Source organism: Chlamydotis macqueenii, chromosome 12, assembly GCF_036417535.1.
Source record: "Chlamydotis macqueenii isolate bChlMac1 chromosome 12, bChlMac1.mat, whole genome shotgun sequence".
Classification (NCBI taxonomy): domain Eukaryota; kingdom Metazoa; phylum Chordata; class Aves; order Otidiformes; family Otididae; genus Chlamydotis; species Chlamydotis macqueenii.
In genome coordinates this window covers 4,200,577-4,224,757 of record NC_141567.1, presented here as the reverse complement: position 1 = coordinate 4,224,757, position 24,181 = coordinate 4,200,577, and the positions used below count along the sequence as shown (strand labels likewise).

The window sequence follows — 24,181 nt, the reverse complement described above, 5'->3', positions numbered from 1 at the left end:
CACTGGCACAGGTTGCCCAGAGAGGTAGTGGATGCCCCATCCCTGGAAACATTTAAGGCCAGGTTGGATGGGGCTCTGAGCAACCTGATCTGGTTGGAGATGTCCCTGCTCCCTGCAGGGGGGTTGGACAATGTGAACTTCAAAGGTCCCTTCCAACCCAAACTAATCTATGATTCTGACTGTTAAAGCAGAAGCTGGAGCAAAGATTGAGCCTGGGGTTTCATGCTTATGAACAGCTTAGGTAAACTGGAAAGAACCTTGGAAGCAAAACCAAGGTATTTTTAGAGGACTTGCCCTGTGAGAGAAGAGTGAGAGATTTAGGTTCATTCTGCTTGCAAGAGAAGACAGAGAATAAATAAATATAAGAGGAAGAATGAAGGAGAGCAGAAGTCATTGATATTTTTACAAAACAGTATTTTCATATTTTTTTTTTTTCTGGTAGGACAAGTAATACTCATTATCAGTGAAGAAGCAGTAAGTTAGTTACATGATGGGTGCAGGGGAGGGAATCTCATCTGAGAATAATTGAAACAAGTAGCTTATTGCAGGAAACTGTATTCATTTCACTGACGCTTTTTGAAAGAGAAAATGTACCAATTTCTTTGAGAGGTGATCCTGTCTGAGAAGAGAAGTTTTAATCTATCTTTCAGCCTTGTGCTGCTTCGATTCTGTGCAAGATTACAGCCATTAGATAATCCATAAATACTTTAAATTGCATATGGATTATTAGCAATCATCAACATAAATCTGTACCATATTTCTTAAAAGTAAGTACTACTGTCGTCCCACTGGTTCATAGCTTCAGAGTTCTGAAAAAATGTTGACTAAATCAGCTTTTGTTCTTCTTTGCTCTTCTGAAATGACTCTAGTTCTTGATAGATGGCTCCTATGAAAATGTCTGGAAGAGTCAGGCTGATAGAATTTACATATACATTCCTAAGAATAATTTCATTTTCGTCTTCATTGGCAAGATGGAAATGTTAGAGGGCTGTGACATAATGAGTGGATCAAGATACTGGGATAGGGGTGTGCTTTATAGCTTCAAGTCTCCCAACTTCTCCCCATTTAATGTTCGACTGATATCGTTAGCCTCCCAGCAATCCTATTTCCCCATCTATTAAGAGAAACTATGAGTTTGTCTTGATGGCACTGTCAGAAGCATGATCTAGCCATATCAAAGAACAACTGTTGTTAATTTACTGACTCAGTATGTGCAATGCTGTCCTGTTCGGACAGATCAGCAGGTTCTCTTTTTGAAAAATGTCCAGTGGGTATGAGGGCGAGGCAAGCTTCCCTAAACTGGTGGTAGAATCGATGTTTCATTTATCATAATTATTTGTTGTCATGTTACCACCAGAGACCAGAGTTAGTTTTACTTCTCAATTGATGAATCATTAATAGTTTTTTTTAATCTTAATTTTATTGTAGGATGTTGTATTGAGGAATTTTGACTCAGACTAATTTTTTGTGGTACTTGAGAAGATAAGTAGAATTTGTATTATAGATTTGCTAAACTGTAAAATTTTTGCTCTTCTGGGTTTAGCTCTCTTAAAATATGAAGCAGTGAGAGCAAGAATAAGTGTATAACCTTCATGTATAATGTGAAAATAGTTTATGATTCAGGTTAATCTCCTTATTTTAATAAAGGGTGTGGGAGGACAGTGAGAGGGGTTTTTTTTACCCCCCATTACCTCTTCGGTTTTTTAATTAAACCTTGATTTTTTTTTTTTTTTGGTGCTCGTGCATGTTGCAACCTTTATATCTTTTCCCATCTTAAGCTTTTCTCTTTGACCAAATAAAATTTTGCAGTGAAAGAAGTTAAATGTACTGCAGCAAACCTTCCAGTAGGTGGCAACAATTGATTAGTTATGGCCTGTTTCTTGAGTTTTGATGTCAGTGGATTCTTTTATTGACCCATCATTTGCTGCTCCATAGTAAAACTTTTTTTCATACTCAGATCTATAATGTGGCATGTTAGCTACCTAAGAATATTATGACATTACTTTTTCAGGTTAGCATATTCCATCATAATAAATTTATAAACACAAAGTTAAATATTTTATATAATAATATTCTTTAAAGTTACATGACAGTGAAAATTCCTAGGTTTTTCTTAACAGGAAGTTGACGATGTGATTGAGCTGCTTTTAAAATTAATTTCTTGCTGCATATATGTGTATGTAAAGACTTTTTTCAATAAAACATATATATGTTTAAGTTGATTTTGTAAGCAATAAAACTGTCTTAACCTTGAATAACTTTGAGTGTGATTACCAGCATGACATCTGAAACTTGTGAAGCCAATTTTATGTTCGTGGTTGTAAATTCCATAAAGAAACAGAATTGCAGCTGGGGATCAGTTAGCAGTTAGAAAACGATATGCATGTTAATATGTAAATATGGAAATCGAGTTTGATGGATTCAGCACTTCTGGCTTGATGGTAATTGATTAAGCTACAGAAAGTTTGTAGATCATTTCCCAATTTAGCAGCATTACAAAATAAAATAAATTATGGTTAGACATCTTGTATAGTTCTTGTTCTGCTTTAAGTCTCTAAAGGCTGCAGCTTCTTAGCAGTCTCTTGGCTTCAACTAACTCAGTTATTTTAATATTAATATATTATCAACAGCAAGGTTTTGGCAATCCATCTTTTCAGCCTCAGAAGTCTGGCTACCTTTGGTTGAGGACATGTTAATGTCAGTTCTGATGTGTGGGCATGTGGAAATAGGGTATTGTGTACAAGCTCCTTGTTGCTATTTTTCTGTGACTAGCTGTTGATATGTTTTAGTATGATTATTAAAATAAGTTGAGTACACAATATGTGTGTGTCTTTTTTGTTTTGAAACCTAAAAAATCTCTAACTCTTTTTCAGCCAGAAAACCTTGCACAGAAGCTTCCAAACCTCGTGGAATTGTGAGTTTGTGTAGGAGTTCTAATATATTTTTATTATGCTGATCCATCTTAATTTCGTATAATTCTAGAATGTATTGCTTGCACATAACCTACCTCTTTAAGTGTGAAGGGTTTTCTTGGAGGGCAAGAAAGGGTAATTTTTTTGTTGAGGTTTGTTTTTTGGGTTGGTTTGTTTTTAGAGGAGGTATACCCAGATGCGTTCAGTCACATGTTAATATTTTCTGTAATTTCTTATTTATTGTATGACAACAACTGTTATACAAATGTCTGCACTGCTAAATAAAAAATACTTACCCTGCTGTGTAGACTGTAATTACCTTGATAAAGCACTGGAACCTCCAAATGCAATGGTCAGAGGGTTTTGAAAGAGCCAGAATAACAGGTTACTGCCTCCAGCCTATCCCTAGTTGCTTGCTTCCAACCCAGCTACCAGGGTTACTACGATCTCAGTCTTGCTGATTATTGTAGTAATTTTTTTTGGAACCAAGTCACAGATTGTCAAATAGGAGCAGGGGTGAGCAAGTAGGGGTAGTAACTATTTCGTGGTTATCGCTGTAGGCAGAGTAGTTTATCCTATCTTGTCCAAAGAATGCTTATCACATGAACTGAATTGTTTTGGCAATTAGTTTTAAGCAGTAAACACCTGATTCAATGCTTTATTCCCTCCTTTTTTCTTGTAAGGTTATTCCTTGTAGGATTGGCAGCGAAAGGGTTAAAAGGGGCATCCTCTTTTCCCCTTCTAACTCCTTTGGCTTACTTTGGTTGAGTAAGTGACGGACCATTGATTCTGTTTATTTAATGGGAGCTCCAAACAGGAGGAGGTGTATATCTGAGCAGTCTAATGCATTCAGCTGTCTGATCCTATCATCTTAATTTGGCCCTTGCAACCACACCTTTCTGGTACACAGACCACAGTATAATTGAACTGTTCTGTAGGTCACTGCAGTCTCCAACTTGCTTAAGAGACAGTTTTGTCTCATCATGCCTGACTCTTGAGAGTATGTTTATGCTCTGAAGCAGTAAAATAAATATTTTTGTATTTGAGGTACTTAGTGCTTAATGATTTGCCATGGGGCATCAGGAAATCTCCAAGTTATCTGATGGTGCCTTTAGGAAAACCTGTATAAATTACAGCTTAAAATAATATCTTAAAAACACCCAATTGTAGGAGTCAAACCTAATTATTTTGGGGTTCAGCAAGCTTAGTTGTACTATCATTATCCCACACATCGTGGTGGTCTAGAGAGAACGGCAGTGGGCCTGTGGTTCGTGTAGCTCTAATAGTACAAGACAATTTTGATCAGACAATAAGAGATCTTTTGTCGACAGAGAAGAGACCACAAAATAAAGGTTTATTTAAAGAACAATTTGCTACAGTAACTTTACATTTTGAAAGATAAACTTAACTAGTTTTCATTTTCCTGAAAGTTACATCCTTAGCAAGTTCACTATGTATTTTAAAAAACTTCACTATTGTCTGTGTTTCATTGTATATCGTCTCCCTCATGCTGGGACAGTAGATGTAAGTCCTCATAATATACCCTTTTTAGCTTGAGTGAAGTAGTTCACAAGCATTGTCAGGAGTTACAACTGAAATAGTAGGAGAATTCTCATCCTAAGGTTTTTCTACAGACATATCTGCTATCCTTATGTTTGTTACATTTTAATAAACTTTAAATGTCTAAAATTTTTAAATTAAAAGAGAAGGCTCAGATGCCCTATGCAGATGAAATGTTCAAATGTCTTTTTCTTTATTGTGCCACTGTCTCCCTGAAAAGACAGACTCCTTACTTTTGGAAATGCTGTTTGAACAGAATGGAAAAAAACATGCTGTGCAAATAATTTCCATGTGTGCCTAAGCAACTGAGCACTGAGTACTCAGTATTCCTTTACAATTACATATCAATATTTGAAAATTGTTACTGTTATTTTTTTACAAGACCCTTCGTTCATTTGCAGCAATGCTGGTTGAAAATTAAAATGTGTAAAATCTAATAACGGTACTCGTAGTACTGGAAGTGCTCCGGCAGAGGGTGCTGAATATTCTTGTGAATCTTTATGTGGCCACCCTCAGTTACTACCTAAATAAATGACCATGTGCAAGTTTGGGGTTTTTCTTCTGTAAAATGTACCCTACGTTTGAAAAACCCACGTGCACTGAGTAGATCCTGTGCTTGTTTCTTCAGTCAGTAAAGGTGTAAGAGCTTATGTGCAGGGGAAAATGTTTGCAATTGTATAACTTATGTGGGTTTGGGCTTTTTTCTTTTCTTACCCAGCATTTAGTGTGGAATAACCTGATGATCAAATATGGTTCATTTTGGTTATTCTGTCTGCTTTATTCTTGTTTCCTTTTTGTTTTCCTCTTATGACTTTCAGAACTAAAGCCTGTTATTAACGTAATTGTGAATATTTTGTTTTAAATAATTGTATATCATTCTCTTTTATTTTTATGTTAATCATTTGATACTCTAAGTGAAACTTAAGTACCTATCCATTGCCAGTTTATACAGTTTCCACAGCTTTTGTGGTCATAGAGAGGAATGGCTTTGAGGGTGCTCTTTCAGTCTGAAATTGGATATTTTGCAAACTGATTATGTAGCAGAAGTCTGTGAGGGTAACAGGTGGTGTCCTCTGCTTTTTTTTCTCCTCCCCCCAGGTACCTTCATTCAAATAACATAGTTGTTGTACCTGAAGGTAAGTAATCTACCAGCCCACAATAAGTGGCAGGAATCATAAAATATTCATTTTTCTTCTTTGAAAAGGCATATTTTTCCTTTATTTTCCCATAAAACATTAACGATTTCCATACAAAATATACCAGTGTAGCTCTTAGTTGATAATATCCTTGTTTGTGCTATGTTAATTCTTCTAATGAATTCTCAAATGCACCTAAATGCTGTTTGCTTCACTTCTAATGGCAGAAAGTGAAAAGGCTAAATGGCACTCATCTACAGAAACAAAAATCCAGAGTCTTCTGCAGTCAGCCATTTACCACACAGAGTACTCTGCTGGTTTAGGTCATGACAGATTTGAAACCCTGAGTATCAAGAACTTGTACGAGTTTCTTCCTTGCCTTAATTGTAGAGTTACACTCCCAACTTCAGGAGAGTACTTTAAATATTTTCTGATTATAGATAATTGGATGGACTCAAAGGAATGGAAAAAGTGATTTTGAAGCAGAATCGTCTGAGCATAATGTAGAAATGGGAGGATTCTGTACATCACACTTTATTCCCTCCCTGTCTCACTGCCAGCAGTACTGTTGGTTAGATAGATAAGCATTTCCACAAATTGTCATATAGTTGTGGGACCAACTTTAATACGTCAAAATCTGCTCAGACATAGGTGCTAGGTACTGCGGCTTTTTATCCTCTCATAGTCCTATTAAGATTTTAACATTACTACTGGGTCACATTCATGTTTTAATCTGTTCTCTCACAAGCCATTGGCTCCCTCGTTAAACTGCAATTTCTGGACCTAAGTGATAATGCCCTCGAAATTGTGTGTCCAGAGATTGGCCGCCTGAGATCTTTACGTCATCTTCGCTTGGCTAACAACCAGCTGAAATATTTACCTGCAGGTAAGTACAAATGCGTGAGGGATTACAGTAATAACAAATTTCATTTGAACTTAATTTGCATAGTGATCTACTCTAGGTTTATTTGTATCTTACAGTTGAAGCATGGTGCAACTTGCTTAAAGACTAGGCAGGGATTGCCATTGTAAGTACCTTAAATATACTCTGCAATTAGAAAAAAAGGCATGCTGTAGGTACTTAAGGTAAAGAAAAGTCCTGAAAAAGGCTTCTGAACTGGGAAAAAAAAAATTATCCATTTAACTGTCTTTGCCATTGTATCAAGAAAATACTCAGCTTCCTTAAGAAGACACAAAATGCTAATGACAACTGTTGTTATGATAAAATAATTGTTTCTTCCAATTTTCCGGAATATAAAGGATTCCAGTCCTTCCTTTCTTTCTTTTTGCCCATGAGCCCTATTGTATTTTCTAAAAAGACACATGTCTAGTAGGTTTGCTTATGGCACTTCTACCTCACTGTGACAGTAAATAACAAATGTTTGTCGTGCTAGTTTATAATAAAAAAGCAAAATTTATTCAAAGTAGATGTGACACAAAGTCAGGAAAAGTTTGCCATAGGCAGATTTTGAATGATTTTTTTTTTTTCTTCTAAGTACTTTGATAAGCAGATGTAACTGATAATTCTTCTTCCACCGCCCTTATATCTTTCCAGTGAAGATTATGGTGATTTTAAAATCTATTATTATTATTATTATTTAATCTTTCTCTGGCAAATTTGCATTTTCTGATCTGCAGAGATGATAAAAATCTAAGGCCAGCATTTCAAAAAGAGTCTGAATTAATCTAACAGGCTTAACTTTTGGCTCTAGTTTTCACTAACTTCTCAATGTGACCTTCATGTATTTGTAAGTTCACATTGCGTATTCTCAAGAAATATATTGCAAATGCTCCTTGAAGTTTTGGATGCAGAAATCTAGCTGTTCTTTCCTTGTACTTTCCTAGGCATAATAAGCTTAATAGAACAAGTCAAAGAATGATTATGATTGGAAAGAAAAAAAATTATATGACTATGTAAATGCTCTGGAATGAAATTAGATAAACCTGTTAAACGTTATGACCCAAGGCCAGTAAAATTTCCATCCATTTTCAGATGTCCTACATTCAAAAGGAAGGAGTGACTTGAGTGCGCTTTATGTTCCTCAAAGATAATTTACCTTATGGCGCTGTACCATGAAAGAAAGACTTGTTCAAAGAAAAAGTGACACATTTTCTGCAAAACTTCACACATTGACTTAAAAAGGTTCCAAAAAAGACTTTCAAAAGGATAATTTACATTACTGAAGAGCTGATCTTGAGTCTACCACATTTGATTAGGTCCTGGTATCAGCCACGTAGGCATGCTGCATTTAATTTCTCCTGAATTTTAAAAAATTTGGTACTGAACATTGTCCATAAGTGCGTTTAGTTTTCAGTGCATAAAAATTTTGCATGCTTAGAAATAATACTACTGTTGCCTACTTTTGAATCAGAGAACCCTGTGATGGCTGACCTTTCTGGGTTTGCTGGTAGTGTACCATCAGTTGATACGTATGCCGTTACTGCTGGCATCACTAATCCCGTCTGTTCAGATGCTGTCACTGTCACTGTGACTGGATGTCGTACAGCTTGAGTGTTATCAGTCCGAGCAAGTTTAATCTTTTGCTTACACTGGGGAGTTTGCCCACTGGAGAGTTAATCTACTGCACTTGAGTGTTTCCTAAACATAACACTTCTTGAAGAGGGCTTCCAAGCATATTTTCATAGCTTTACTTTGTAAAATTGTGAAGATTTCAACAATTGAAAAAATAGAGCCAAATAGTAAGTTTTGATGAATTGTTTTATCCTTAAGTACATTGCTAGCATTAATCTTCATCATACTATTAAGTAGCATTCTGTCAGGAAAGCTAGCAAAATAAATAAAAGTAACCAGGATGAGATGTGATTTCACTGCATTACATCATTTTGCTGTGTGTTAACTGCTTTCTTTGCAGCAGATACTGCATTGCAATGCATTGTTAGGGAAAGACAGCTCTTAATTGCTCTTAATTTATAATAAGTAATATTTTTTTTTCATAAAGCTTGTGAGACTTTAATAATGAAGACCTCTCTTTCTCAGGCTTGGTCATGATTGTCCAACTAGTTTTTAAAAGCTACTTTGAGGGAGCATGAATACATAAGCCTTCATTTCCTGAAGAAATTGGGCAATACAGGACTGATGAGGGAGAAAAAGGGCATTAGGTGAAACATGGAAATTGTGTTCGGTGGAGATTAGAAAGCACTTTCTATGCTGTGGCACTCTTGTAGCATAAATTATAATCCTACCTTTGTGCTTAGCAAACACTACCAAATCAGTGTCACCCAGGGATAAGATCATGTCCTTTGGGCTCAGGGCACTTTTAATTGTGCACTGCCACTGAAACAATGGGACTTCCATCATGCGTCATTAAAATATTGCGAGACTTGTTGAAAGATGGCTCAGCTAAACTCGATTAGAACCAAAGGGAAAAATTTGTCCAGAAGCAGCACATTGAAATTGAAATAAAATGTAAAATAGCTGGAAAAAAATACTTTGTGAAATTCTCTCAAAGTCATGTTTTGAATATACTTTGGATAAGGTTAATAAGTGGACCAGCTTCTGCCTAGTGCAGAGTTATCAGTATCTAGGTTCTGTGGTAATCAGAATCACTAACTGAGAGACTCTGTCTTTGAGAGGAGAGCTGATTAAAAGAGTTGCAGATAAGTAAGAAGATGAGATTTAATATTATAAAGCTGAGTGCTTTTTTTTTTTCGCTGAAATGCACAGCATTTTTTTGTTCTGCAAACTGTAAATCTTGTAGCTTCTGCCTTTAACAATTTCTTGGCTCTTTTATTTGGCTCTGGTACATGTAATTCTTGAATGAGAAGTAAAATTTTCTTTATTATCTAAATTCTTGAGGGCCATTTGGAAATATGTAACACCAAAGGTATTCTTTGAAAAAATCTTAGACTTGCAGCATAAACAGAAGATGGTGGTTATTTCAGATTATTACATTAGTTCATCTGCAAGCTTGACTTAGAGTTGACATTACATTTTCAAAATAGCTTAACTTTATTTTTTTAGAGATTTCTCTTTGTTTAGAGATTTGATGTCTAATTTTAATTTAGAATTGTAGTTAGTCCTATATGTATGTGCTGTCAGAAGTAAATTTTTTGAATCCTCTCACTTATGAATGACTAATTAGAAAGTTTTCCTTTGTTCCTGATGTTTATAATGCATATGATATTTCAACTCCTTTCATTCTTGAGAAATTATATTTATTGTTTCTCTTTATGTAAAAATTATTACGTCATTTGTAAAAAAAAAAAAAAAAAAATCCAGTGAGATGCACTGGAAAAATTCTTTTTCAGGAGTCCCAAAGCCAAGGTTATCTCTCAGTTTTGCTGTGTTAGCATTTAGATTTGATTTTACTTTAGCCTTGGAAGCTTTTGATGTGGAGGGATGGCTCTTCAGGTTTACATTATGGTCTTGTAGTTAGTGAATGCACGTTTGGACAACAGAGAACTTAAAAGAGGGTGGGTTATACTCAAAGTTGGACTTAAGTTTCATGTTTGACAAGGATTAGATTTTTTAATTGCCCGTTACTTGAGAAATACTTTTCCTTAGAAATGGCAAGTCGTAGCATCTTGTTCTAAGATTTAATTAAAAATGAGGTTATGTTTACTCAGCACATGTTGGAGTTAATTATAGATTTACTAAAATGAAAAGCTTAATGTTTTGCCAAGTAAAGAGCAAAAGCTAAGTAATTAAACAAAGAATAGGGTATGGTTTGTGATCCCAGCCCATCTTTTGGCGAAGTTCCCTTCAAGAAGGGGAAGGATCATATATCTCAGCAGTTGTCTTTGCATGGGCTAGACCAAGTTTCCCTTTGTGTTTTTTGTCAGGGAACTTTAAAAACCAAGAGTTGAGCGGATTGCTTGAGCAAAAAAAAATAAAATGCGGTAAAATAATACCAAGCTTCATGTAATCTGTGCAGTGCTACTTGTTTGATCTGTGTCGCGAAAGTGGAGGTGACTGGGAGCACGAGCTGTTGCTGAAGGGGGTTACCAATCTCCGCAAGAGTCAAACGCAGGTTTAGCAAATGCCTTTTCTTCCCCATAGAAGGAAGTGTGGCTTCGACTTCAAATCGACATTTCCATGTTGTCCCTTGAGACTTCTGCCTATCGCATCCACTTGTTGCCATTTTGCTTCATTTAGATAGAATCTGAAGAAAAATTTCCTCATCTGCCTTTGATATTTTTTTAAGTGCAAACTGCAATAATATTTAGTAGAGGTTAATAGCATATATGCTCTTAATTTCATTTCTTTTCAAATCCTTTTCCTTTTTAAGGCGAGCTGTTTTAGAAATATATTCAGTTTAAGCCTCATTAAAATATACTTGTAGGCTTATAAAACTTCATCTTCAAAGCATTTGAGAAAGATCCTGTGAAGCTGATAAAGGAGTGTTATCCTCATTTTGCAGAATGGAAAAAAGTGTTTTTAACAGAAGTGATTTGCTCCAGGCCACAGCAGGAGTCAGTGTTAGCCAGAAATAGAACTTGGGTGTTCCCATTCCATTTGTTAAGACCACACCTTTTTGAGGTTGATCATATTTAATATCGGGGAGGATTGAGTCTTTCCACTCATTATTAGGAAATTAATAATTATGTCTCCATAATTAATAATCCTCTAAGTTAATAAGAAATTAATAGCGGTAAGATCAGTGAGTTTTTGTAACTGAAACAGCTTGTGTTTCCAGAAGGCTGGGAGAGTTCATAAAGACGAATTTTGAAAAATGTAACTTAGAGATAAATACTAGATCATTTTTCTCTTGCATAGGTATCTTCAGTGGTAGTGATAAGAAGGGTTCGATCACTATTAACATTATAAATCAAACTGTAATTGTTGAATACTACTTTGTCTCTTTATAAAGAAACCCTGGAAATGTTAATTGATTATTGCTAAGTCTGTTTTGCTTAGGAATTTGCTTTGCTAATTGGGAGCAAGAGAAACTTGGAGACGTGAAAACTGCATATTCATTTCTCTCACTTTTTAAAGGTGCTATGAAGTACAATATCTGTATTTACTATTCATACCAGTATTTCCCTGGTAAAGACTTCTTGACTATCCAACTTAGTAATTCTGAATAGAGCTCAATATAAGGTATTTCAGTAAATCTGAAATATAAATAAATAATACTACAAATATATAAATAAACAAATCTTAATTAAAGGCATATAAAAACCAACTTCTTCCTTATTTCATTTTCACAGTAGAGTTCTACTGATCATGGGTACAACATGCCAATAATTTTATTCTTACTCTAGATCCTAGCATTAAGATATGTAGTCCTAACTAATTTTAAAAAATTGTTTTCCATATTTTGGTTTTGAGCCTTCAAAATGGGGGGAATGAATTTGACTCCTTTGTTCCATCCGATATTTCCCTTCTGCTTTTATTATTGGCTCTGATTAGGGTACACAGCTTTGATACTTAATAAAGTTGAACATCTTTAAATAATGATTGTGACTTTAAAAGCAAAGGCACAAACTGATGTAGACTGTGTTCTTTTTTCAGAGTTGGCATAACCTTAGTCCACTCTGCTTTCCTAATTTAGTAACATGTATAAAAATACGCACGACGGGACAGGTTTGGTACGCCAGGCACCCATCCAGGAGTGTGGTGTTTTTAAGTAAATGGACTTGTGGGGATTTGAGGAAAACATAGATTAGGTTACATGAGCTTTGCACTTTATAAGTATGTGACTATTTAAAGGAGCATGGACTCCTAAATAAAAATATAATTTAATTATTATCATAATATGTTGTTTTCCTTCAAGTAAGTTGATGTCTAGTTATTAAAAATAAGTTTTTATTTGTACAGATCTGTAAAATATATGCTCTGTTTCATAATTCATTTCTAGATTCAGTTTACTGTATAAAACCAAGAGTTAGTATACTAAGGTTTACATGAACTCTTAGGTTCAACAAGTTTTCTGTTTGTTTGTTTGGTTTTTTTTTACCTAAACCAGTGCAAAACTTACCCACACTTGCCTGTTACTGTATTGTTTTTTTCACATCAGGATTAGTAAAGCTTCCGTAATTATGCTGTATTAATGTAGAAGCACAATAAAAATACTAGATAGTATCTTTGAGACATTCTTTAGATAGGAGGAAACGATTTTTACATGTTTTGATCTATAAATTTCAGGGCAGCCCTGTCCTGGCAGCCTGTAAGGACTGAAATTTTTTTATAAGAAAAACTTTCCATAGAAAATTATAGCGGAGTAATTTCTGAAGAGTTAGGAACAAAATGGCAACATGGATGGTTACTGACTGTCACTGGACTTTGTGACCTAAACAGAGGTGACCAAAGCCCAGGGTGGTATATTGTCCAAGTGGTATCTTTACAGATCAGCGTTCATGCGTGGCCAGACGCAGTGGTACCTATTTGATTAAAGGAAGTTGGTTGTGTGAGTTTTTGTAAGTGTCTGCCTTGCTCAAACATTTGGTTTGGGTTAAATTCTCAGGAGGGCTACTAATATTTCTGAGTGCTTTAAATTTATGGGGAGGGAAGTGAAGACAGAGAATAAAAAAATTCCATTAAATTCCTGTAAATTTTCATTAACTTAAGGTTTTTTTTCTGTATGCCCTCACCTGTATAGTGTCAGAATGAGTCATCTGTGTATACAGAGCTACTCACTAGTCTCTATGTGTCTGCTTGTCCCTTCTTATGGTTATTTTTTCCGCTTACCCCTGTGTTGAGGCGCGTTTAAAAGTCTCTTTGTTAGTATCATAGAACATTTTTTAGTATACCATGGAAGGTTTGTAATGCCACTGGGTGCTGGTAGCAAAAATAGTAGCAGAAACGTATAGTCAGAAAAATTCTAGAGCTATATTTTAGCCTTAAATGTTCTTCTAATGTATGCTTTTGTTCCAACATTTCTTCCAGATGGGCTTCTATTGGGCGTACTGGAATTGAAATATTTCCCGTAACTGCAGCAGAAATGACATTAAGAAAAAAAAAAAAAAAACCCTAACAAAATGATCTCTTTCAACAATGGCCTGCGGTATTCCTCATTATGGTGTTGCACAGCAGGTTCTCAAAAATGCATGTGCTAATATGTATGTGTTGTAATTCACTAATCTGAAAACTAATAGGAACCAGTTGGAAGAAGCCATCAATGTCTTTCATTGTTACATTTAAATTACATATTCAAATACTGTTTTGTGAACTAGGCTTACTGGGCTAGAAAATTTAATCTTAAAACTTGCTGTTCTAACTTAGCTCAGTCACTGCAAAAAGTATTTGGAAATTAAGCTCTTTTAATGAGCATGGTTTTAGTTAAAAAAAAATAAAATTGTGATATGGATCAGGGCATCATATTTCCAAGTATTTGCCATTTTATAAAACATAGATCTTAAAACAACTTCTGTGCTCATTATGTATCTGCAAAAGTGCTCACGGACAAACTGAATCTGGCATTGAGGTTTCATGTCAATAAATTGAAAGCTAAAATCCTACTGAAGTAAAAGCCTAATGACCAAGTGTTGGGTTTTCTAATATGAGTTTTACAATATTGTAAAAGTCACTCAATTTACTGTAACTTAATTTACTGATTTCATTTTTTTTTTTCTTCTTACATATTCTAGCAAGGTGATAATTTTTGGATCAATCACACTTTTTCTTAGGTCCCTGCTTTGGTTTCAGTGATGCTTTAATTTGAAAAATCTCTGCCAGGTTGAGATGTGACTGTATTTAAAGAGCATGAACAGTGTGCTCATGGAATTACTGAGTTGATGAATAGATCCAAGAGTGTCTGAGAGCAGGGCGCTGTACATCAGTGTTTCAGACCATGTTCACCTCATTTGAACTCTTCGTATGATCTGGGCAGAGATTGAACTGGAAGGTTCCCCTTTTATGTGATAATTCTTACTGGCTACAGAATCTTAGTGAAAGTTAAGGTGCCTGGAAAGAGACATCTCTCAATGACACCATGTGAGTTTCTAATCTCTAAAATAGTTACTTATTATATTGTATTCCTGGTAGAACAAACATTTTGAAGCGCAAGAATATGTCAGGGCAAGGCTGCTTGTGACCTGCTGTTGCCCAATATTTTCATTTGCAAGTTTAATTTCCTCTAAAGCACCAAAATCCCAGATATCTATATTTTCAGTGCTTTGAAACTAGTTTTCGAGAATGGGCCAATGTTGTCATTTGTTCCCTGCTATTTCAGGTGAGGTACTAGTGAAAGTCATCGTCCATCAGACTTGCAGAGTCTGACCCCACCGGCCTCATACTCCCCCCGCTACACTGTTCCTTTCCTTCTCTGAAAAGGAGTTGGTAAGAAACCTGGTGAGGTGTAGGTGAAATCAGGACGGAGGAGGGAAGAGCCAGCCTCATTATTACCCGTGGTGCTCTCAAGCCTGTTGTGCTTCTGGCTTTGCAGTTACTCCACTTGTGAAAATCAAAATCTTTGCAGGAACACGTATGTTTTCTAGGCTCTGGGCCATGGGCTTTCCCCCGTTAGCCGTCCCCCTCCCGGGCTTTGAGGCAGGAGATAAGGGAGTTGTGCCAAGAAAAAGGAGTGGGAGTGCTGCCTCTAATGTTGAGGTACTCAGACGATTTGTGCATTCCTGAGAGTACAGAGCAAATTTAACTGGATCCCCTATTGTTAAAAGATTTGGTACTGCCTCTTGAATCCTGGCTCGTGCTCCTGTTCGGCAGTCCTTGATTTCCCAAGTCACTGTAAGCCTTGTTTCTCCAGGGCTTTTCCTCTTGTCGATGGGAGGTGAACAGGAATTTTGAAAATGTTGAGAGTGCTTTAAATAATCGTGACAAGCATTCATCTGTAGCTTAAAACCTTATCGAGATGTCGGAGATCTTAAACACAACTGTAGAAGCATGGTAGTTATGTTGCATGTTATGTTGCCTTTTTTATTAAATAAGAAGTCTTAAGCACAACTCATTTCAACCTATTTCATGAAACAGAAAATTGCATAGTATTTTTCTAGTAAACTCAATTCGATGTTTCTCAGTAAATTGTTAAAATACAGATTTTAATTTTTTTTCTCTCGCATGTCCAAGTAACTTCCAAACTTTGCTTTAAAAATCAACCAGTCAGATGACATATGCGAAATATTAAATTGAAATAAATTTTAAATGAAATATTGATTTCAATACTAGAGTGAGAAGAGGTCTTCAGATGATAATGAAATCAGTAATGGGGCAGCATGGAAATACTCTGCCACATACAAGTAGTTCGTACGGTAATGTGCAAAGTAGTCTTTCAAACATCTGACAAAAGAAATGACAGCTTGAATTTTGTAGGGTATATGAGAGCAGAGCCCTGATGGAATTAATCTTTGCTCTGCTCTCCACTCCTGCAATCATTAGAGCTACCACTTGGGAACAGAGGGCTTCTGGAAGAAAGTCTCTTGACCTCTGGATAGACTCCCAATGACATGCTGAGCTGGAGGCCACAAGACAAAAGTGGGAAGTTTATGCGGCAATATATAACTTTAAAGAACATTAAGTTGTCATTGCTGCTTTGATCAGTGATAGAGTATAGTTTGATAAAACTCAGATAAAGGGCTTCAGGCTGTAGCATCAAAACAATGCATTCTGTTCCTTTTAGTTTGAAAAATCTATTTCTACAGTCTGTTTTTAAGAAGTGGACTGTGGTTGTGAGAACTGATTAGACCTGGCACACAGACCTCGATAATGAAGGTCAAATGGAATTATTTGGTTTTTATGTTTTGATAGTTTGAAAACTTGGGTTTGAGATTTTTTGGAGAGGATTCATTGTGACACAGTTATATAGCACAGAAAAAAAAATAATTCTGGAAATGGCCACAGTTGTGTTTGAATTCAGTAATCATTCCATTTGTGGTGTTTGTGTTATGTGAGTTTACTGACTGCATAGCAAAGGAGAGGAAGGAGAAATGGAGGATCTTTGGTTGCTTCTGGTCAGTCTTACTCCTGTGGAGTTGAATCTAAGACGCTGAGAAGCAGACTACCGGGAATTTAATTTCGTAGGCATGTAATTCTGTGTTGTAGTCTTGCTCTGAGTCTTTGAAGGTGTTAGTTATGTAAATGTATCTGAAAAGCTATAAAGACTATAAAAACTAATATTCCTAGTTGTTTTTATTTTATGTATTACCTGCATGGGCTCTGAAGCGCTACAGATCATTATTCCATTCATGGCTCTGGTAAATCCCTTCCCACTGCCCAAATTCTCGGTGGCATCTCTGATAATCTTGAGAACTGAGAAGATAGGATGCTTCATGGCTTGTCTGGCTGTTTTGCTGTACAACTGTCTTCAGCACTACTGAAAATGAGTGTAATCACTGTTGTGTTTATTATGACAGAATTCTTGGGTCTATGTTAAGATACTGGGGGTGAGGGAGGAGGTGTTTGCTTTTGTACTGTTTAAAAAAATCTAAGCCAAAAAGGAATCTTTACAATTTTTCAACTGTATTCTTACATAAGAAAAAACTACATTAAAAAAAATTCATGTAAATTACTGTAACTTTTTTCAAGATGTCATTCCCCTCCTTTTGGAAGTTCTTCCCTCAACATGCTGAATCCTCTCCTGAGAGCACAGCGAAGCCTCTTTGGAATTCGATACAAGGGGTTTTCCGTGTTATGGCTGGCAACAGTCACGTTCTGAGCAACGTAGCTTGGGGCTGTCATGAGGCGGATTCTCCTTCTTGCGCAATGCATGTATTAGCCTGTCTTTACTTTATGAGGGGAAGAATATGGGACTTCTAGTAAGTCTCTTCCCTTTGCTGTCTGTTCTTACAGAAATTCATCACTTATTCTTCAGTTATCATATACTGAGAAATTAAACTGAACTTGAGTGATCATATAGTGCCTAATATCAGACTAGCTTCCTAAGTACAGGAATTTCACAAAAAGTTGGTTTGTAACTCATCTGTCAGCACTGAATTCTTCTGCTGATGGTTCTGATAGTAAAGATCTGACTTCACTGGTTGCCTGGTTCAAGGCACATGTGATATAGATGAAATTTGCTTCTGAAACTTCAGAACAGATGCTCTTTAAAATACTTGTAAAAGTCTTTCTTCTTAGAACTGTTACCCAAAACCAAAACTCAACTTAAAGGGGATTTTAAGATGCTCAGGGCCTCTCTCGTAGACATTTGCCAATAGCTGTTCACGTGGGTGAAGACAGATGTGTGTTGCCAAGGCTGAGACTAAACCTCTAAGACGGAGCGTTGGATGGATGCTGAGAAAGATGTGTTTCATATACAAATGGTGTTTGTGCGTCTATAGTATGAAAACTTCCTTAATACAGACAATCTGTTCAATGGTGTTTAGTCAGGGTTTCAAAGCACCGCGGCTTTGAACAGATATTAAACCGTGGGCCTTTTCTGAGATTTTTTTCATGGGTTTGTAAATGTGTGAAAAAGGAAATGGTGGTAGTAACGGCTTTGCAAATTCCGGCTTGACATTAGAAATGCCTTACTGATTTCAGTATGCCGTACTGCTCAAGGGCTCTCACTTTGTTTTGCTGCACTGACTTATTTCAGGAGGGCCCTAAGCAAAGATGAAGTAAGCCATACAAACAAAATCAACTTTGCAGTAGGGTTGTGTCCATGCTTACTGCCTTTACCAACATTGTTTTTAAAATAAGTAAATAAATGGTGAAAACTGCAGTTCATTGTATTCTTCACCACTCCTTTTTGTTGCAACAAATTAACATTTGTGACAGGAAAAAAATAGCTCTTGAAGATTAATTTTTGTAATTTTTAGGGTTGGATGTTAAAAGTTAACTTGTTTTCCCCTTAAACTTTTAAGTCTTTGTTTGTCAAGTTATCTGTGAATGTACTTCTGTCTCTTTGGTTCTCTTGGTTTTTTCCTTTCCCTAAGCTCTCTGTAACTTATGTACAGTGATTAGCTGTATTAACGGGTAGTTGATTTTACTTGTGCATTAAGCAAATGCAATTTACTAGGAGGATTTGAGTGCTCAGGGAAGCTTGGAGAACAAAGTCATTAAGTCTTTGAAAGGGAGCAAACACAAATTGTTCGTGCTGTGCAGTAGAGGAGTTTTAGAATGCATCGATTTCCGTTTGACCTTGCTGGACAAATATAATTTTATTTTATACATATATTGTGAGAGTGTTGTAGTACTACTTGTTGTTGACATCTTTGTTTTTATTCAGCTACTCTATTAAATAAATTGAGGCAAAATAAAACGCATCGTTTACTGACACTAAATCTAAATGGAAAAAGCCTTTAAAGAGAATGTGTAGAAGTGGAGGTATTATGTGAGATTACCTTTCCTGTGGTTCATGTCACACACGCAGGGTTTGATACCTGTGTTTCAGTTATCTTAATTTTATTGCTGTGGTATCGGAAATAAAGACCTGTGTTCAATTTAGGATTGTCCAAATCAGCATTAAATTGTCATTCTTTATGGAAGGCTTTGATACCAAGCAGCTGCAAATATACTCCAGTTGGTAATTATTTAATGTTTGAGAGCTTTATGGTCTAAGACTACTTATTTGTATAGCTAAGGGAAAGCAATTCAGAATGGCTGAGTGCGGGATTTGGAGTATAATTACAAGCCGTACTTGTCTACTTTGTGCTGATCTGAAACTCTAAACAGCAGTATCTTCCACTGATTGAGATCAGGTTTGCCGTTGCTCTCAGCATTTTGAAAATCAGGCCACTGCTAGTGTTTGAAGTCGGATGTCTTCTTTTTTGGTGATAATCTTAGTTAGAAGCCGTTAGTTGGTCCATACCATTTTCTCAGTGCTAGCCGCATCATTGTAGTAGCTTCTCAACTGGCGAATTAGCCATTCTGCTGGGTGGCCACACAGACACTGCCTGGGCAAGTGAGGAGGAGCAAGAGAAGCTGCTGTTACTGCTGCTAGGAAAGGGCATCTGGATCCATGGTTTACATCTGAGAAAGATGCATCTCTGTTGTAGTGGGAGTATTTCCTGTGAATGTTTAGCCAGTCCCTCCCCTCTAATTACTGTTGCAGTTTGTAGTAAATTCCAGTGGCCTAGAAGAACTCTTACTTTCGTAAGACAAGACAATCCCATCCGTTAGCATTCCTTCGAAAAACGAATATGGCGGCTCCACTGCTTTAAGCGTGGTGCCAAACTAAACATCTTCTTTTGATTCTTTTCCTTTCCCTCATCCTGCTCAAATTTGTAGTTGCATTTTTTTTTTGTTATGGAGACAGAGTTTACCTTCAGGGAAGGAGGGTTTTTTTTTTTTTATCTCCCCGTAGTAAGATAAGCAAACATAACTTGGCTTGATGTAGCATAATACTTTTCCACTGAAAGATGAAAATCTAACCTGGACCTATTGCTTTTTTAATGTATTAAGTTAATTCTTGGAGAGGAAGGGAAAAAAAAAGAACCCCACTAACCTCAGGAAAGGAAGAGAGATGTCTGTTTCCAGTTGGTTGGAAACAGTTGATAGCAACAGTCACAACAGATAGGTCTTTGCTTGGATTATTTAAACCCTAGCGTGGTAACGGGTTAGGAGCTACTAATCTGTGTTTGTCAGAGACTACTCCATTATGTTGATCTGAAGTTTCTCCTTTGAAGAAGAAGAGAGCAAAAACCTGTCCTACATTCTGTAGCCAGGACCGGCCCTGTATTTGTGGCTTCCTGAGCTATCCTTAATCTCTCCTTAGGATGCTCATTTTGTTTGCCTTGATTTTAGGTGATTAATGGTTTGTTGTACGTAATCAAAGCAGGGTACTTAAGTAGCCACCTCTAGCTGGCTGGCCTCTTGAGTTCAAATTATTAGCTCTTTATTTTACACACAAAGCTTTTCTGGAAGGCCTTTCCCCCCTTTCCATGTAGTGATATTAGTGCACTGTGAAGTGTAGCTGGCGTGCAGCAGTGAAGTTGGTAAGATATAAACAAAACAAGAGAAACATAACAGGTCTCATGCTTTATTCATGTCACATTTGTTTATGTTCATACCACTCAGGAGCACCCAGAAAAAGGAAAATAGCTGCTCCTCAAAGGAAAGACAACAGGAAAATACATCACTTCCTAGATAAGAGAGTTTTCTGTAAGGTGCCAGTAGAATTTTTCATGCAATGTACTTGACCAAGTACCATTCTGTCTCTTCACACTTCATTTTGGCTCCTCTGTCTAAAATTCAGGATATCATTTAATAAAACCATAGGATAATATAAATATATTGATTCCACATCAATTACGTATTTGTGTAGCAATAGTACCTTGCTGTGGGGCAGTAAAATACGAGGCAGAGTACACTAGAAGAAAATGAAAGGATAGCTTGTCTTCTAAAAAAAAAAAAAAAGAAAAACCAACCACAAAAACAACCTGACCAAACAAACAAAAAAACCAAAACCAAACCAAAAAAACAGCAAACCTGATCATTTCATGGCCTTGAGTTACCTTTGTGCATAAACAATTTTTTTCCTTCCTGTCCCTCTTACCCTTTCACCCACCTTTTCCACTTCTCTTGTGTTAATTTCTGGTATTTTGCTAATTTGATTTATTCTAACTGTTGTCATTGAGACAAACAAATTATGGAAAAAAAGGAAATTCCAAACTGGGGGAAATGCAACGCACAACCTGATAACCACTCTGGATCTGTGCTGTCTGTCTAGTGCTTCAGTGCTGATGCTGAGGAAAGCACAGAGTGCTCGACTCATGAAATATAGAAGGCTGCCAATTTTGTTAATTGAAGTTTAATTATAGTGAAAGACAGGGAACCACTGACCTTTAGAAGAGTTTGACTTAATGAGACCCTCGTGCCTGGTATCTGTTTTCAGCCACTTTTAGCTAAACTAAAATTACTGTTGAGCAAGACTGGACTTAAGAAAGCCACTTTTCTCACCTTGGCTTGTGAGTGATGGTACAAAATAAATAAGGTTTGGTACTAAATTTGTGTGTGACATTTAGCATGATTGAGAAAAAAATATTATATTCGGGTATGTTCAGTAAAAGTATGTATTTTTCACTTGGTTTTGGGTTTTGTCTGCTCCTTAAATGTTTTGGTGAAGAGTCAAAATAGTTAATCGCTGAAGAAGAATCATAGAATGGTTTGGGTTGGAAGGGACCTTCAAAGCCCACCCAGTCCAACCCCCCTGCAAGGAGCAGGGACACCTCCAACCAGATCAGGTTGCTCAGAGCCTCATCCAACCTGGCCTTGAATGTTTCCAGGGATGAGGCATCCACCGCCTCTCTGGGCAACCTGGGCCACTGTTCCACCATTCTCATTGTAAAAAATTTCTTCCTTATTATCTAGCCTAAATCTACCTCCTTCTATGTTAAAATCATTACCCCTCATCCTATCACAACAGGCCCTGTTCAAGAGTTTCTCCCCGTCTTTCCTGTAGCCCCCTTGAGGTACTGGAAGACCGCTATCAGGTCTCCCTGGAGCCTTCTCTTCTCCAGGCTGAACAGCCCCAACTCTCTCAGCCTGTCCTCACAGGAGAGGTGCTCCAGCCCTCTGATCATTTTTGTGGCCTCCTCTGGACCCGCAAGTAGGTGAAACTGAGAATTGGGAACATCTTTACGGGGTTACTTACATGACTATGTCCATTCACAAAGACAGTCCTGCCTCAGAAAGTCTTTTTCCCTGTTCTTTCCTGGGATATGTGTGTGAAATGCACAGTATTGCTTTAAAAGTTATAGATTCAAGTTTGATCAGCTGGGATAGAGGCTTTTTTCATTGAAGTTTTATGGGTTTCAACTCATATTCAACACCTTATTTAAAAACAGGTTATTCATAAAATAGTTGCTGCAGTATCGCAATGTCTCTTCCAGTTCCTCCTCTTTTTTTTTTTTCTTAAAAATATTGAGCAAATACTGGCCTACACAGGAAAAATACAAGGAAAAAAATCATCTTCAGGTCTGTTAAGCTTGAGAAACAGAACATTTTTCAAGCTCTCTCACTAACAATACAGCGACAGATCTGCATACAGCAATGTTAAAATGTAAATGTGATTCAATTTGCCTCCGCCTTTCTTTGTCCTTAAATCTAATGATGCTAATTTTCAGTTATGGTCAAACTTGCTTGTTTGAAGATGGTACAGGTCTATCGTAAGTGCCAATTTATGCTAGAGAATTTAATTTTTATAGGCTATGAAATGTGAGCTGTGTGGTGGCACAGTAAATGTAATGTAATATGTAATAGTCTATTTAATTTGTTTTAGCCATCTTAAAATCTATTTCAGTCCTCCTAAGACATCCCAGAGTGCATTTAAAGGAGATCTTTTCCATCAAGTTCTTAATGATTTAAATTTATATTTCCTGTCCATTGCAGTTTTAAACTGATAGTAGTATCACAATTCAAATTCACAGGCAGGTGTAGAGACTTGCATTTTTTTTCTAATGGGACAGGTAATAAGCTTGGTAAGTATGAACGTCTTCAGACGCCTTTTACTCACCATTGCATGGTTTTGCAGGTCTATTAAGAAAATGCATCTTTTACTCAGGTTCGTGGAAGTTGATTTCAAGGATGAAGTATGGTAGCCTTTTAGCACCTTCTGTTCCTTCCCTGAAGCAACCAATTTTCTTTTTAGACCCAAGGATAGAGCGGGATCACTGGGTGCATGAAGTCCAGTGCTTCACAGTTGAAGCCAGTCATCACAGTGCTTGATTCTGTGAGGATTTGTAAGAATATATCTCCGTGGGTACCACAAGCTGGAAACCATGACTCCATGGTATATAGCAAAGATTCTTAGTACAGAGTGCTGCAGCCTTGGAAGAGCGACATGCTGCTGGCATTGCAGAGGGGATGGCAGGAAAGAGAGGGGATCACCTCTCTGTTAGAACCCTTTGGTAGCTGGGTGGTAGAGGTAAATGTTTGTATGATAACATCAAGGTCATCATTATTGCCTACAATACAAAGGTATATTAATAGACTTTCTTGGTCCTAATACAGTGCTGGCTGTGTATAGAGGTTGCAGTAGTTTCTTTCATTGGTGGCTCATTATCCTTAGGTGGTGAACCCACATAGCCAGTCCTTCTTCCTTGCTTGTTTCAAGAGAGGCATGGCTCGCAGCACCTTCTTGTCATGCTTATTTTCTCTTATTATTAATTCACTTTCAATTACTTAAAAGTTCTTGCTCCTTTTCATGTGTGATAATTTTGTTTTCTGTCATATTAGCAGTACTTTAAATGCTTGTATTGACAGCAAACCAAAATCTAGTAATTTTTTTTTACCAAGGTAAAACATGGAAATTGTAAAGCAAGTAGACCCTTGAGGACCACGACCACTAGCAATGTTTTCTCCATCCCAATAATTTGCCATCAGAGGTGATACTCGTGTGTTACCATAAACCAAGAAATGTCATCAAATGAAGATAGGCCGGTATAACATAATTTACATTTGTAAGGATGTAGGTTGCGTTTTCTTTCTGCTTTCTGTGTATGTTCCAGTCATTGGTTACTCTTGGTTGCTCGTTCCCCTTAAGAACAGTTGTTACGAGATTCTGGAGAGCGCTGAGTTTACGTTAATGGGGCTTTTTTTGAACACAGGTTCTACATTTCTTCTCCAGCCCTAGGCTGCTATCCCAGAAAATGTCTTGTTTATTGAGAATCCTTGTGCTTGAACTTGCAATTTTGATATATAACCCATTTTTTCAGTATTCTGGGATGGAAATTTTTTAAGCAGCCTCATTTCATTTTAGTAATGGATGTGGTAATTTT

General features: G+C 36.8%; 1 protein-coding gene across 4 annotated transcripts in view; it reads left to right on the top strand.

Annotated features, from left to right (window-relative positions):
• The window catches only part of LRRC28 (leucine rich repeat containing 28), a 54,857-nt gene that overhangs the window by 5,632 nt on the left and 25,044 nt on the right, over window positions 1-24,181 (top strand). For all 4 annotated transcript variants that reach the window (XR_015259910.1, XM_086757391.1, XM_086757392.1 and 1 more), the window contains exons 3-5: window positions 2,874-2,914; window positions 5,571-5,608; window positions 6,357-6,494. Coding sequence is in view for 3 of the 4 variants with exons in the window: in XM_086757391.1 (XP_086613517.1) it covers window positions 2,874-2,914; window positions 5,571-5,608; window positions 6,357-6,494 (217 nt within the window). In the remaining variant the exon portion in view is untranslated. The remainder of the gene's footprint in view (window positions 1-2,873; window positions 2,915-5,570; window positions 5,609-6,356; window positions 6,495-24,181) is intronic.